The sequence below is a fragment of the Ambystoma mexicanum genome, chromosome 9 (genome assembly GCF_040938575.1).
Source record: "Ambystoma mexicanum isolate Mex_15411 chromosome 9, UKY_AmexF1_1, whole genome shotgun sequence".
Taxonomy (NCBI): Eukaryota; Metazoa; Chordata; class Amphibia; order Caudata; family Ambystomatidae; genus Ambystoma; species Ambystoma mexicanum.
In genome coordinates this window covers 378,775,973-378,792,781 of record NC_090931.1, presented here as the reverse complement: position 1 = coordinate 378,792,781, position 16,809 = coordinate 378,775,973, and the positions used below count along the sequence as shown (strand labels likewise).

Below are 16,809 nucleotides of genomic sequence, written 5' to 3'. Positions count from 1 at the left end.
CTTGGAGCGCTGCACCGGCAGGGCCTTCCAAGACGTGGGACTCACTGACAGTGGTGTTCCTTCATTCTCGTGCTGCTGGGTGCTCGTGGGGAGTGGAGGAGGAGCTGGTAAACCTCCGTGCTGGGTCTCCCCAGGTGCTTGCCTCAGCGGCGTTAGGGCTGGGGGCTCCTGCAGCCCGCTCCTCGCTGTGCCAGAGATTCAGCCGGTAGAGGTGCAGGCCGCTCGGAAAGGTGCGGCCCCTCCGCCCTCGCGGTTGTGGCCGTTCCAATCGGCAGGTCGCCATCTTGGCTTCTCCTCCGACGACCGGACTCAGAGATTTACAGCTGGAAAACGGCTTGGGGATCGGACAGCACTGCTCCGGTCACTGCGAGTCGGGGGCGCATCATATTCATGTCTCAGATGGGAATTTTCTAGGGTTTCACAAGGCCTCCATCATGTTGAGATTCGCTTCGACGGCGAGATTGATCAGGAACAACTATGGAGCCATGCCAGTCAGTCGGCTCCCGGCCACGCCCCTCCCCATCATCTTTCTTACTTTTGTCTTCTATTTCAGACGGGCGGGTGGAGCAAAGTGCTCTTCACCCCCCCCTCTTTGCATACATTAAGTATCCAATCTAAAGGGTCGGCTCATCTCACTCCTCTTGGTACATCTTCCATAGCTCTAAGCACTTGTCTAGCTTCTTACCAGTATATGCTGCATGCAAATATGTCATCATATGCTGCAGGACTGCCTTCGATAATGACCCTCCTTGCGGTCAAGGCATAAACATTTTGTTCCGGTTCCTTTAACCCATTCTGCACTGTACTTTCTAAGTTTGGGTGCATGTTTCGGCAATTGCTTGCAGAGGTGCACAAGTGGAGTAACATCCTCCATCCTTAACCCTTCACTCTTAATCAGGAAAACAATACAATATGAGTGCGCACCAACTGTCGCAAGCTCCAGTCACTTCGATCACAATTTTTACTTTATTCTTGCTAAAAAACAACCATCAAGTGCAATAAAAACAATCAATTTCTTTTTTGACTTCGCTGCTCTCTCTTTTCTTCCATTATGACTTCATCATTTTTTCAAAACCACATAAAACAGACAGACTCGACCGCCCACATAAATCTTCTGCGATCTTCTCTTTAAGACTCGTCTTGACTCATCTTGCCCTCTAAAATACTTAATACGAAGTGTTAATTACCCCTTTAGATTAGTCTTTAATCAAATCCGTCTTCTACGTGTTCCACTACGGGACTCTGGGTACAAATTTTTTCTAACGTTCTTTAAAACTTAGGTACAGGGCGTATCCTCTTTATCGTGGCATCTCTCACGATATCACTTATTTTATTGCTCGGCCGCACTCAAGTTAATATCTATTCAATACTTTAACACTCTTATTCTCATGTTATGTTTATCCAGCTTCCCTCCATTACTCTTTTTTTTCCCTTATCACTTCCCTTTATTTACTACGTATGCACCAATTTGCCACACTCCTCAGTTTCTACTCACCATTGGCATGTTCGTCTTCTGATTCTCTGGATCATATGCCTCGTTTTCCGCCTCTTCACACCGCTGTCCGATCCGCTTCTCGTAGACTTGGGAAGGGATTCTATGGAAACTAGGGGACTCGTCACACCCACCTTGCAAGGTTTTTTGTAATTACACTAACCACTATCTACGGGGAGCTTCACGTTCTGTCAGCCGAATAGCAAAGGTTGTGCGATATTGCGAGACTCTAAAGTTAACTTATGTCGACGGTCGATGGATATTTTAATAAACCATCCTCTGCTACCAAGTTAACTGGATATCCCAGCCTCTTTGGTGAGTAGCAATTACCATTGAGATGGATGGGGATGCTGATTTTATTCATACATCAATAATCAAAACAACTCATTTAGTTTGGCAAAAGGAAAGCTGTTTTATTGTCAATTAACTAAAACAGGGTGTACAACGAACATCAGCACTCGCTCAGTCCTCTTACTCAACGCATTTTGGTAGAAACTGAGGTTATATTAAGCAGAATCGTCATCAGTGACGTTAACCTGCGTCACTTACCAACGTCATCCTACGTGGCAAACTACAAAAACCTATTGAAGGAAGTGATAGGCTCTAATTGAATATCTAAGTATAAGTTCCATATCAGTATAGAACAGTGAAGGAAAGTGATAGGGTTCTTAACATCAGGTGGGGCAACTAAGCCCTCCCCTCAAAATGGCCACTATGAACGTCACTAAATAAATGACGTCCCATTGGCTACACAAGCTATAGGACCCTTAATTATGCGGTACTCTCCAATTGGTTGGCTTCTAACCGCTGTCAGTACTTTTCACCTACGTCTACCAGGCTGAACAACCAGATGCTGGTGAGCTCGCCTTAACACTAGCTTCCCACCAATTAGCAAATCAATCCATCATTACCTCAATGGTCCAGTGTCAATTAGGGCTTTGAACTAGGCCTTGAGTTTGTACTGTGCTCTGAGAAATGTTAAGGAGTGTGGGCACAGCCTGCCCTCGTGCGTAGGTGTGACCACCTCGATCGTCCAACTTCTTTCTTCCACGTGACTGGAGACCATGGAATCGAGCCTTTTAGTGTATTAAAATATTATTTTCTAATAGTCCTCTGACGTCTTTTGTTTTGCTCATGCCTTCTGAACAGGAGTTTTGTTCTTTCACGCGATTTGTATCCAATGTCAGCTCACTCCAGTTTGATAAGACCTTGGCTTCTTTGGCTCATCCAACTCCTGCTGAGATTAATTTTTAATTCAATTTGCTTTTTAACTGCGACACCCTGAAATGAGGTCGTCTTGCTCATGTTCAGCACTGCTTATAATGCGTAGTGGAAACATCCATCCTTTACTCGTCCATATGCATATATATATATTGCTGTTTGCCGCAATCTATTTACTATAAAGCTAGCCTCAAGATTACTTTGTCTGCTTGCGTTTCTGTTGCATCTGTACATGTATAAACTAGCTTAATATCTTCATCTGTTTCTATGGCATAAGCTTCTTCACCCTGATCCCAAGATGTCACTTATACTTCATACTTTCTTGATGCCTCCTTATAGAATATCTGCATTCGATGGTCTCTGCATCTCTTCTTCAGACGTCAGCTCAGCTCAGTTGTGACGTCACCATTCATCTTTGCCATTTATCTGCTCTGCTTCTTCAGGAATCTCATTCAAATGGCCATAATATTTTCTTGTATGCAGGTACGGTTTTCTCAATGGGTACCTTGCCTCCCAGATCTTCTTAGATATTGGTACTTTCACTGGTACTGCACAGAGTCCATACTCTGCTCTTTGCCTGTTCAACTGCTCTGTGTATGTCTCATACTCCGGTTTCCAACAGACAGGTAATATGGGTGGGGCGGTTGGAGTAGGGATACTTGGCTTCTCCTCTACAGGGGTATAGGTAGGTGCAAACATGGTGGAAGAGAGGTTGGAGCAACAGAAGATATGATACCAACACCTCCACTGCAACCAGAAGAGCGGGGTGGGTGGGAGAAAAAAATAGTTTTGGGAAGGCAGCGCAGCAGGAATGACAGTATTAGAGGAAGAAAGCTAGGTTTCGGTAAAGCAGAGAAACTGCAGATGTAAACGTGAAAAATGTCAAGAGCAGAGTGAGCTTTTTGCTGAGAGAGCGAATATTCCAAAAGCCAACATTTTTGTAAGGTCCATGTCCATGGTAGGGGGGATAGATACGATTATTGTAGTTATGGGAAGAGGGAGAGGTAGTGGAGCAAACTAAAGGACTTATGAGGAGGCATTAAACTCTATAAACTACCGGGACTCGACAGATTTCCTGGAAACAATGGAAGACTTTTTAACCTTGTGTCAATGCTGCTGTTTCTATGGACTTAAAAACGCCCCCCAACGCCTCCATGTTACTCCATGGTCTGGGGTCAGAAGGACAACAGATGCTCAGGACCATGGGTCCCATACTAGAAGGCCTAGTGTTAGGCAGAATCCTGTGCAGTGCCCTTAGGTACCAGTACACACAATTAAGACTACAGGTGGCAGTACAAGTTTTGATTTTGGTACAAGCCTGTACTACTATGTTAAAGTGGTAGCAGTAGCAGAGCAGCCAGGCTTATCCCAAGAGTATATGAGCAGTAGCAGAGATTACACAGAGGGACCACAATTACTGTGACTCAAGCAAACACTGACTCAAGGTTTCAGGTAGAAAAATATAAGTACATTTATTTTTAAACCATTTGTTATAAACACAACACTTCTATTAAATTCAAAACCACACGTAAAATACACTACAACCAACCAATTCACTTTGTGCAGTATAGCTCAAGGTAAGTACCCTGTGTTTTAACGGACCAGCGTTGCGAAACAAAAGACGTTACCGGGAATACACTTGCGATAACTTTTTGACAGTTCGATCTTATTAAATAAACGCATATCCGTGGCAAGAAATGTTACCGGGGCAAAAACACACTTAGCACCTGAGATACCCAGAGAGAGTTGGGGGCAAAAATCATAGGCAATATAAAGTTAGGCAGACAGCATCAAAGAACACTCGTAGACAGGAGTTCAAGAGTCAAAGAGCCAGAGCCAGAGTCAAGTGGAACCGGGTTCCTGTTGTCGAGGATCACACAGTCAGACAGTTCACGATTCAGCGTGGCCAAGAGTACTTTGATATTGTCAATGTTCGGAAGCAAAAGTTATAAGAAGGAGGGAAAAGTAAGGACAAGCCTTAAGAAAGAGAAGTAGGGATTCACCCAAATTCCTCAAGCAGGAAACAGTACCTTTCTCAAAAGATGAAGCTGGTGCCACGTCAGTTGTTCTGGTCGTTCCCTGCAGACCCACGATTCCTGGAGCTTCAACACGAAGAAGGACGATGAGGGGATCTGCACCACACAGGGATGAGACCGGCAGCAGCGACGATGAATAAAAGGTGCGCTCCTTAAAAACAGGAGATGCTCTTCAGGTGGCTATCTGGACCACTGCAGCAGTGTGCAGCGATTTCGACCACGAAGGAAATCCTCTGGCTGTAGAAGATGAGCTGGTTATCCCCACCAGGCCAAGGGAAGAAGACTCCGGACTGGATCTTCTCTTAGTCGTAGAAGGGTAGATAGCTCAGGACTGCAACAGGGCTTCACCGGTACGGGATAGTTGCAGCAGTCGACCTCTCCTCTGCTTCTCTTCGGTTCCTTGTTGTTCCAGTGGCGATTCTCTGACTTCAAGCCCAAGAGACCTGCTTTTTATGCGAAAATCCCCCATTCACACAGCCTGGCTGTCAATCACACAGCAGGGGGGTTGTCCAGCCCGGACAACCACCTCAGCCAATCATGGCAAAGTGCGACTTGGGTTTCCTAGTATACCCTGTGCAGGGGGGTGACTACACCCCTCCCTCACATTCAGCCCACCTAGACACCCAGTAGCCTACAGGAGGGCTTCTTGGCAGAAGCTCGCCAACAGACAGTGAACAAAGAAGGCAAACCTAGTTTGCCGCGCAAAGTAAAACACAAGAAGGACTTTAACAAAAAGAAATGGTGAATAAACTCGACCATAGACAAAAGAAAAAGGATTTGGTCAAGCGGGTTTAAGTTCGAGGCTAATACAATAGCCTAAAACAGTACCACGTTTATATAGTATAATCGCGGTAGAAAAGTTAGGGTAGATACCACTGCCAACAGCCAAGTCTAAATGTTAAAAGGCGAAACAATGCTCTAGGAGGTACAGATAAAAAGGGCTAAGGATTAACCCCTTCCAGTACTCTATGTAAGATGGGGTGTACTGAATCTGTGGTTAATTGACTAAGTAAAGTTAATGGTAACTTTACCCTTTTCTGGGGGACAGTAGTCAGCCCCAGAAATGGAGTTGGGGGGAAGTCTAAAAGACATCCCTGTGTCACTGCACTGAAGGTGCTGTGTAACACACAAAAGAAGGGGGCTACTGAAGTGGTGTACTCCAGAGTCCACAATCACAAAAACAGAGGAAACACACATGGCAAACATGGGTAAGAGTGGGGGAAAAGCTCACACTCTTACCAAGTGAAAGAAATAACTCCAGAAAATCCAGCAAAGCTGCTGGAGGACTCATTAGGTAAGGAACATTAGCCATTGAACGAGAATTCTCCCTAACACCTAGCCAAGGACATTCATTTATTGAAAGAGGCTTTAATATGTTTGGAAATGTTTATTATCCAAGATCAATGCTGTGAACGAACAACACAAGTTCTAAACACGCTACTGGCAGGCTGTGGAGAATATAGAAGAATATGCTGCAGTGCAGTGGAGTCAGAAGTCAATGCAGTGGCAACTGTCAGAAGGCAAGTACCATAAAGTAAGAGAGCAGAGTGCTACAGGTGTGACTCTCTGAAACACTGTGGCCACTCCAAGATATGGCCAACCATAGATCAAAATATGTGTGAGCTGCGGCAAGCGAGGACATTTTCTGAAGGTTTGTAAATCCAAGCAGGATAATCAGAGAACAGATTCCTCCAAAGCAAAAGTGGCATGTGTCCAGGAAGGTGACCCGGAACCACCAACAGAGAGTCTGGCAGTTATGACCATTAACTGTCTCACTGAAGAAACCACGAACGTAACAGAGATACCCACACCAGAAAGCTATACCTGCATAGCAGGTCACATGATCAGGGCTCTATTTAACTCTGGCTGTACACCATTGTATCTTTTGAACCATATGGTGACCTTTTCAAGACATAGTAGGCCCTCTAAAACCAGAGGACATTGATCCTGTATGCTATTCCGGATACAAGGTCAGTTTATAGGCTTCTTCAGTGCCACTGTAAGTTACAAACCGCGTGCATTCTGAAGCAAGATATACGTAGTGAGGAAGAGGGGCCCCACTAGTGGTTTATTGGGTTGAAGCTGCTCTTCAGATTAGGCCGGAAGCAGCAGGCTCCAACAGAATTTCATTGATAATGAATGAAACGGGAAGTAGAGTACTGATGGGACTGTACAGGAATTTCCAGATTTCTTCATAGAAAAGCTGGGTTGATTGAGATATTTCCAACCCCAATTGAAAAAGTGTGTGGTACCAGCAAAACACAATGGTCAACCTATACCTACACACAAGCATAAAAGCTTAAAAACTTTCCAGAAGGGCTTCGACAAAAGGGCATTTTTAAAGAGGTGGAAACTCCAAAATGGGTATTCCCAATTGTGTTGGCGCAGAAGGGAGGAGATCTAAGAAGTTTTAATATGAATATAGTGGTGGACACCCACCCTCTGCTGAATATCTCTGAACTCCTCAGTTTAGTTGTGGGTGCACATTACTACTCCACTTTCAACTTAGGCTCAGTTTATCATCAAATACCTTTGCACCAAGATTCTACGGAATATACCACGTTCATCAACACCAAAAGGAATGTTCAATTTTTGAAGTAAGCCTTTTGACCTGTCTTTAGCTACTTCTGTTTTCCAGCCAGTGATACATAAACTGTTGGGAAAAATGGTGTGTGTGCTTCCAAGATTACATTCTTCTCTATTCTCACAGTTGAGGAACACAAATGGATAATGAAGAAAGAGTTGATGATCCTGCAAGAGCCTCTAAAGTAGCAGAAGGGCACATTTTTCAATAGGAAAGTGAATTATGTGGGCCATGTCGTATCTGGACAGGGAGTGAGCCCAAAGGAAGATGTATTCCTAACATTAGTTGTGCCACAGCCCGTAAAGACTATGATCAATTTCGAAAATGAATTGCCTCTTTGAATATTATTCTAAATGTGTCCCCTCATTTTCCTTCTCGATGCAACACCTTACCTTGTGATTTAAAAAAGGGTCTGAATATCTTTGGACCTGAACAAGAACTTGCATTTTCTACAATGAAGTAACGGATTGTATCCGCTCCTGCTTTACTTGCCTTTGACCCATCGGGCCCCTTCATCCTGATCATTGATGCCAGTGGAAATGGGTTGGGGCAGTGCTGGCTCAAATTAAGGGAGGTATTGAGGGAAATGTAGTGTATATTAGGAGTCCTTTGATTTACTGAACTCAATTACTCAGTCGAAGAAGAGAGCCCTTGGCTTGCGTCTGGTTGGTAGAGAAGTTCCGGAGCTACATGTGGGGTGTATTTCACTCTCAACACAGGTCCGGAACTGTTGTTGGGTTTGCTATTCAAGCCAGCCACAGACAGAATCTCTCCCAGATGGATGATAATGGTTGCAAAGCTTCAAGATTATTCTTTCGCTGTAGGGACTGTTCCTGTAAGGGACAATGTACTTGATCATTGTTTACATATGTTAGCTGTCAAAAAGGGTGGAGAGGAGTCCAAGATGTGTTTAAAATTGAAGATTCAAAGAAACGGGGAGAGCCGGAATGGGGTCAGTTTTCAAAAAACAGATGGGAGCCGAGTACAGGCAGATCCTTGGTTTAGTTATCTATGAGTCGGGGGTTGGCCTGCAATAAAATTGGTGGAACGCGAGTTACCTCCTTTCAAACAAATTCAGCATAATTAATAAGATTTGTTCGGTGGTGAAAAAGTTTGTTCCACCATTGGGAAGGAGGAATGAGTTGATCAAGATTGCAGAAAAGGGAAACGTGGGCATGTGCTCTACCAAGTTGACCGTCGAAGAAGATCCGCGCTAAGACATACCTCGTCCCCCCTGGTGAAAAACTTCCAGTGCAAGCTGATGTTGCTTATGAAGCATTTTATATGAGAAGTCTGTGTTGAGAACTTGTTCATGATTCCCCAAGGAATCAAAGAGTTAAATGAGTGTTAACGAGATGCGGACAAGACAGTAAAACTTTTGACTCAGTGTTACGCTCACCTGGCTCCCACAGGGGCGTCGGTCGGACCCAGACGGCTGCGGTCTCCACCAACGTGATGCGTAGTGCAGAGATGACTGACTGGACTGGCCCTCCTAATCTTGTCTGCTTGACCCGTAGAAGTATTCTCCTTATACTCTTGAAAGGTGAGCTCTCCATCCAGCATGGATTGCAGGGGCGCGATGATGCCAGTTACTTCACTGGTTTGAAGGCATGGGAGAGTTCCGGAGAGTACTGACTCTGAGGTTCCTGGCGAGGACCAGTAAGTATCAAGTTCATAGAGTTCAATATGTCCGATGTTCACTCTTGTTCCCCCCTTCCTTCCTTGTCTTGCAGCTGAGTTCTTGAGAAGATGCTCTCGTGGTAGCTGGTGGCGCTCAGGTAAGAGTCTGTATTACCTGACGCTGTCCGGTAAATGTTGCACGTGTTTAATGTGTTGTTTTTCTCTCTCTTTGCAGGTGCGGCACATGAAGATGTGGAGAGTTATAGAATAATGCCTCCGGTGGTAAATCAGGTAAGTCTATGGTGATCAGAGTTATATTTATTGGTTTTCTTGGCTCACCTTGTTGTTTTCTTTTGTCCCCCAGGTGCCGGAGTTCGGCGAAGAAATGATGGAGGCAGCGCCGAATCGAAAGATGCTGTGAGGACTGGTGAGTATGGCGCGGCGCTGCAGCTGGAGATGCGATGCGTACTGAAATGATGTTCTTTCCAGGTCTGGAGGCGAGATGGATCCGGAATCAGGTGACGAATTCGAAAATAGTTTGTTTTCTAACCTTGTGCTTTTCTTTCCTCTTTGTTTTAGGAGCTCCAGATTCGAGGCGGGCGTGGCAGAAGACTGGATGCTGACTGCAGGCACAGTGAGCGTTACGCTGCTGGATGCAGAATAACGCGAAGCATGTGCTGCTGTTCGGGCGTGGTTTAAATAGCCTCCAAAGTAGTTCCAGGTAAGAAGTTCCCCAGAACCACGCCCGAGTAAAAAATAGTCCCTGTAGTAAAATAGTCCCATCCAGGCCTCACGCTGGCTTGGACTCACTTGCAGCATGGTCTGCATCAGGTAAGTAAAGTCTATGAGCCTGTCGTCTATGGCGCCAGGACAGATTTCTATGATGGCGCCAGGACTGAACCCAAACAGCCCCCAGCCGGGGCTGTTGGGGTTTTAATAAGAATCTGGAGGCCTGCTCCCGGAGCTGATGGGCTTGGTCCTGATGCCCAGGGGTAACCATCATGACACTCAGGCACACCTTCGAAAGCTTGATGAGCGATTCTCTATTTTGGCAGATTGAGCACCAGCTGCCTTCTCAAGAAACCCAATATAACCATAGAAAGGGAGCTTGGCACAGAAATTGGGTCAGACATTCCAGTTGTTTGTGTAATAGGGATCAGGTGCTCCATTTCTCGCCTTAACTTAATTCCCCGAGGTATTTGCAATGATTTAAGTGATATTTCCAGCACTTTCTTGTCATTTTTGCTCTGTGATGAGTCCACTTCAGTAGTGCAATGTTGAGATATTGTCCCCTTGCAGACTGTGCTCATTGAGGGAGCAAGTGAGATCAAAACACATTGTGGATGCTTGTCTTTTGCAAGTCTTAGATTGGTCTGGATTAAACTGATTATGCACAGAGTTGGTCATCCTCCTTAATGGCACAAACAAATGAGCATATGAAAGAAGTGCTGCTCCTAAGTATTCCTTGTGAATTAAAAGTGGAAGCCCAAGCAGTTTCACCACTTTTTTGTTCTTCGGTAGCTTATATAGTATCTGTTGGAGACCGTTGAAACAACAAAGCACAGAGATCTGTCTGACAGGTGTTTCAAGTTTTAACTCATGTGGCAAAAGGTACATAAGTAAGCAAACAATGTATTATTGGTTATGCTGAGACCCAGATGAAACTTTACTATCTTGTCTACTCACCTAGAGAGTTTTAGCAGGACCTATTAAGCAGAATAGAGCTTTTAAAGGGTGTTGGAACTAAGCGTTGGTGATGTTACGAACCTAAAGATTGGGCCTGAATGTTTTGACCAAATTGCTTTCTCCGAAATGTCGCCTGCTGCTTCCTATGACAGTATCTGCACATCTGATAAAAATATAGCACTGTCAGTTGTACATAATGACAATGAAATGTCGGAGAAGGAGTTGGAAATTACTTGTTTTTTTAATGGAAACCGTGACCTTTGGGTTGTAGGGTTTAAGAATGAAAGGCTCACATAAGTAGTCTATTTGTTCTAATTCTATAACATAAGTGTCACTTCGATATACAGCTCACAAGGGTGCCAAATGAGGGCCTCTGGAAGGAGCATTGAAGTCATGGAGTATTTGGATTCATATGGTTTTATCCATGAGATGGCATATAGCAACAAGACAAATATTTGTTTACATCCGATTTTTCATACTAGGCCAGGCAGGGAGTTAGCATATCTTTTCTGTTTCTTAAACATGGAACTGTTATTAAAGGTTCAAGCCATGCCTTCAATTAAAAAAATGTACAAGCAAAAGAGTTATTGCAATGAATTACCTGTTCTTTTTTGTAACATACAGAACCCCGATTGCAAGTTTGCCGAACTGAGCTCAATTTGGCTAGGACAATGGTTGCCATATTTGACTACAACCCCCGTGAGAGCTCTCCAAATGTAGATGTGGAGGTAACCTCTTATTTATTGGAATGCATTATTGCTGTTACTGCTTTGAAAAAGGTTTCATTATACCATCAACGCCCAGCTGTTTTAGCCTGTTTCTGCTTGTGTGATAGACACTGGCCTATTGGCAGAAATGTCACGTCTTTGAGTAACTCCTTTGCATTTCTTTACACACACCCTAGAGAGTGATATAAGTAGACCTTCAGAAATTGAACTTCACATGTGTGTGTAGTACGTTTGTGTGTGTGAACACTTTTTGAAATTAGATTCACTGGTGAACCTGCAGACTCTCCTCTTTAACCTGAACTGCATAATTAAGGTTTACTCCCCAATGTGCCAATATAATTTTCTCCTTTTGGTTACCATTTGCATTTTTAGGATGTCGATTCAGAAATGTTCTTCTCGTTTGCTGATTTTACCCATGAGCTTCAATTAAAACTTTCCTGCTGCTTTCTTTATGCATGGATGGCTTACTGATTTCTTCACATGAACTACTCTAAGAACGAGGGTCACTTCTTTCCTGATTTGCAGATGTTGTATTTTTTCCCATCCCCTCACCCCCTGGCAATTATCTTCTTTTCCCACTGTTTCACCTATTCACCTTTTGCTTGTAACCTTTGTATCTGCGTTGGTCAATTTTATGGGATTTATAAAGCGCAAATCTAGCTCAGAAACAACAGAGTGCTGTACTTTGGGGACACTCTCAAGGGGCTGCAAGCAGGTTACTGGGCTAGCAGAACAGCTCAAATGACTATAGGGAGCATTGAAGGGGGTCTCCTAAGAAGGGGAAGTGTGCCTGAGGCGAGTTTTATATGATTGCCAACGTTCCAAAAAACAGATTGCCAGTGCTAATCCTTCCTGTCGTAAACAACCTTTTAATGTTTAAAGAATTGGATATTTCATTCATTATTCTTTGCACAACCTTCTACAAAATCTGTTTTTCTCTTGTCTTAACTTGTATCTTTCACTTTGTCTGTCTCCCAGCTTAACAAGCAGTCAACCTTTTCTCTAGAAAGTCTCAAGGAATGCTAGATTTCAACATATATAGTTTAATGTCCTAGACAGGGTATATGTGACCCCCACTAAATTATACGCAATGAATAACACCTTGAGTAAGGATTGTCCAAGATGTGGGTCTGGACCGGCGAGAATCTGGCACATGTTATGGGGATGCTCAGTGATCGAACGCTACTGGCAGGCAGTAATATCCAAGAATAACGGACTACTGAATTGCAGTTTTGAAAACATCCCAAGAGTGTGCCTGTGGAGGCTGATACCTGGTGAGAAACGACACAAAGTAAAGAAGCGATTCACTCAGCTTATGTTGATATTAGCAAAAAGGAGGGTATTCATTGCCTGGAAGAAACCCTAGGGCCCGTCCTTGGTGCAATGGATGGAAGGAATCCATAGGTGGGGAATGGCGGAATTCGAAGTTCTTTATAACCCAAGGGGCACTGGAGGTACAGTGTACAGGGTGAAGCCCTAACAGGCTAATGGTTTAACACAAAGGAGGAGGGCAACACACAACTGAATGTAGTTCAAGAAAGGTAGTTGGAAAATCCTATACACGCAAGAGAATAGCGCTAGGGTACAGTGACCGAGTAAATACAGGGTCGATGTGGAAGACAGAAGGATAGGTGGAAAACAACTTCCTGTCCCTGTCGAATCCCAAGAAATAGCGAAAGCTTTCCTTCGAGAGCGCTGGTGCAACGCTTACAAAAAAGGGGACAGTAAAAGAAGGCAAAGGGAAGTCATTTTTGAAAAACTATAACAACTTTCAGGTTGTTGGACTCCTGTATGTCCCATATCACTGAAAAACTCACAGAGGGAATGTGGGCAAAGGGCAACAAAAACAGGTATATAAAAATAGAGTTTACACCTTGGACTGAGAAAACAACAACAGGTCTGAACTGTCTACTATGGGTACATAACACTTTACTATCCCGTAGACAGGTTGAGACATCCCAGGGTAGCTCTAGAGTTAAGATCTGAGAAAGAGGCTCAAGGTAAATTTGTGGTGCTGTAACTCAATTTTCTACAACATGTACTCCCTGGTGGAGATTAGACAAATTTCAATAATAGGAAGGGACGTGAGGCCATAATAAAAGACATATAATAGGCTGTTCATGGTATGGGTAGAGTAGGTTTTTGCTCTCCACCATGCAATAGACAGCGGTTGTTACATGATGGAGAACAAAAACCTATTCTACCCTTACCATGAACAGCCTATTATATGTCTTTTATTATGGCCTCACGTCCCTTCCTATTATTTAATAATCTTCTAGGAGGGGCCACGTGGGCTGTTTGTTTGTCTTCAGTTGAAATTTGGCTCATCTCCACCAGGGAGTACGTGTTGTAGAAAATTGAGTTACAGCACCACAACTTTACCTTGAGCCTCTTTCTCAGATCTTAACTCTAGAGCTACCCTGGGATGTCTCGACCTGTCTACGGGATAGTAAAGTGTTATGTACCCAGAGTAAACAGTTTGGACCTGTTGTTGTTTTCTCAGCCCCAGATGTAAACTCTATTTTTATATACCCGTTTGTTGTTGCCCTTTGCCCACATTCCTCTGTGAGATTTCCAGTGATCTGGGACATACAGGAGTCTAACAACCTGAAAGTTGTTATGGTTTTAAAAAAATGGCTTCTCTTTTCCTTCTTTTACTGTCCCCTTTTTTGTAAGCTTTACACCAGCGCTCTCTAAGGAAAGCTTTCCCTATTTCTTGGGATTCGACAGGGACAGGAAGTTGTTTTCCACCTATCCTTCTATCTTCCACATCGACCCTGTATTTCCTCAGTCACTGTCCCCTAGCGCTAGTCTCTTGCGTGTATGGGATTTCCCCACTGCCTTTCTTGAACTACATTCAGTTGTGTGTTGCCCTCCTCCTTTGTGTTAAAGGAATTAGAAGTTCTACAACACACCCGGGCCTGTGTTTGGAGGTCTGGATCGTGGTAGACTGGAGCCAGCTGTTAAATGAACTAAATTCCTCGACAGACCTGAAACCTCCCTGAAAGCTAGAATTGGTGTTAAACGGTTCAAGAGAAGAGGTATCGGGGGAGAGGCAGGGGACAGAGGGGAAGTGGAGAAAGGAAGGGAGGATGTGTAGTTGCAGTATTGTTGGAGCGACCAATGGTCTGACATGTCGGGTATGTACTATTATTAACCTTCTGATGTTTCGAGCAAGTTCGAACAAACAAGTTCACGTTAAGTTCCGCTTTGCCCCTGAAACTCTCTGCTGGAACTCTCTACTGCTTGCTGTACTTGACTGCTGTTTACCCTGGACTTGTGTGATTCCTTTGGCTTTACTCTGTGTGTTCCTGGCGCTGCCTGTGATTGACAGGCTGCCTTGGCCCGCCCAGCAAACTCCCAGGAAACCCCTTGTTCTGCTTGCACGCGCACATCGCGCGCGCACGAACAAGTTCACGTTAAGTTCCGCTTTGCCGCTTCGCTGCTGCGTGGCGGCCGTGGCCTGCCTTTGCTTTAACTTGGGCTTGATTCTTACCGGTGTGGTCCCCTGGTGAGTCGCAAAAGAGTGTGATTAAACTACATTTGTTTGTATGGTGTTTGTAGCCTATACAATTAAATCTAGTATGCCTAATAATATTGCAGCACCTGAGCCTCCTCACACCATTTCCCAAATGTTTAACTCCCATATTCCTCTGTTTGTACTTACTCCGAGGAGTTCCCTTCTGCCATCAGCTTCAAACCGGTCTCTTTCAACCACGCTTGCCAAACCACAGATGATTCCTGAGGTTTGCCCTCCTAATCATGCTACAGCTATGCCACTACAACATACGCCTGGTTCTGGTACAAATGGTTTAAAATGGGGAGAAAGCAATCATCCTGTGGCTGATGCACATCCTACTCAAACCATCTCAGACACAACTATTTTGGACTCTGAAAATGCAGAAGAGAAAGAGGAAATGCAATCATAAAACCTCATTGAATATCTCCCCTATTGCCCCTATTTCATCTTTGAGTGTTTGTGAAAATAGCCCTGGTATTTCTTTATATGCCAGTCAGTGTGAATCGCCCATTTCTATGTGTTCCGCTGGTAGTCAGTCGGTGAATGAGGCTTCGAGTTTAGATTCTTCCTCAGTGAAGACGATTTCCTCCGCTGCATCTTTTATATTTCCGACTCCAAGAGCCGTGAGACCTCCACAACCAAAACCCTCTGTTCCAATACCTAACATGAGCAAAACAAAAGAGGTGATGGCTGGAAGGTTTAGAATGAATCTTAACATCTGGCATTGCTCTGGGCAACCCTCCAGACCATCGTTCTTTGCCTGCCAAGCCATTACAGAAGGGGAAAGACCATATGCAAATCAGGCTTGGCCCCACCCCCAAAGGCGTAGTCCAGCCTGAACTGCTAGGTCATATCCCTTCTGCACGAGACCACAAGCATCCCCAGACATGTTTCAGCCTTGTTGGGCGTCATCAGTGAGGAGTAGCTTGGGTCTCTAGGCCCAGCAGGCACGGGACCCACGTCTGGGCATACCTGTCCCACTCGGGGTGACAAGAGCAAAACAAAAGAGGTGATGGCTGGAAGGTTTAGAATGAATCTTAACCTATGGCATTGCTCTGGGCAACCCTCCAGACCATCGTTCTTTGCCTGCCAAGCCATTACAGAAGCGGAAAGACCATTTGCAAATCAGACTTGGCCCCATCCCCAAGGGGGTAGTCCAGCCTGAAATGCTAGGTCACATCCCTTCTGCACGAGACCACAAGCATCCCCAGACATGTTTCAGCCTTGTTGGGCGTCATCAGTGAGGAGTAGCTTGGGTCTCTAGGCCCAGCAGGCACGGGACCCATGTCTGGGCATACCCGTCCCACTTGGGGTGACAAGAGCAGAACAAAAGAGGTGATGGCTGGAAGGTTTAGAATGAATCTTAACCTCTGGCATTGCTCTGGGCAACACTCTAGACCATCGTTCTTTGCCTGCCAAGCCATTACAGAAGGGGAAAGACCATATGCCTTCCAGCCATCACCTCTTTGTTTTTGCCAATACCTAACATGACGGAATTGGTGCTCTCTGCTATTAACACAACTGTTTTGGGTGTCCATAAATTATTTGAACAAATGGATGAAAAATTACAGAAGCAGGCAGCCCAATTAGAGACGATACTTTTATGGACCCAAAAACACAATCACTTGCCTGTTATGTCCAACCTATCACTTCCTAGTTCTTCAAAGGATGTTGAGCATTCTGTGATTATCTGTGGAAATCTGAATGAACAGGCTCTTTAAAAGTCGATTATCAGCCCATCTCTCACTCGGCTTCCGCAGTTCAGTAAAATTATTCGTCCTGTTGACAATTAATTAGATGATCTAAGTGTGCAGGCAAGTGAGTTTCAAGATCTTTCTATAGCTGTGGCACCTGAAGCAACAGTATTATGTGAGTCAGCTCCAAATGTCCAACATATTCTGGGTACTAGGGGCAAAAGACCA

General features: G+C 44.6%; 1 protein-coding gene across 9 annotated transcripts in view; it reads left to right on the top strand.

Moving 5' to 3' along the window:
- Positions 1 to 16,809, top strand: part of TSPOAP1 (TSPO associated protein 1) — a 3,887,333-nt gene that overhangs the window by 3,338,865 nt on the left and 531,659 nt on the right. For all 9 annotated transcript variants that reach the window (XM_069614850.1, XM_069614845.1, XM_069614847.1 and 6 more), the window contains one exon: positions 11,264 to 11,367. In XM_069614850.1, coding sequence (XP_069470951.1) covers positions 11,264 to 11,367 — 104 coding nt within the window. The remainder of the gene's footprint in view (positions 1 to 11,263; positions 11,368 to 16,809) is intronic.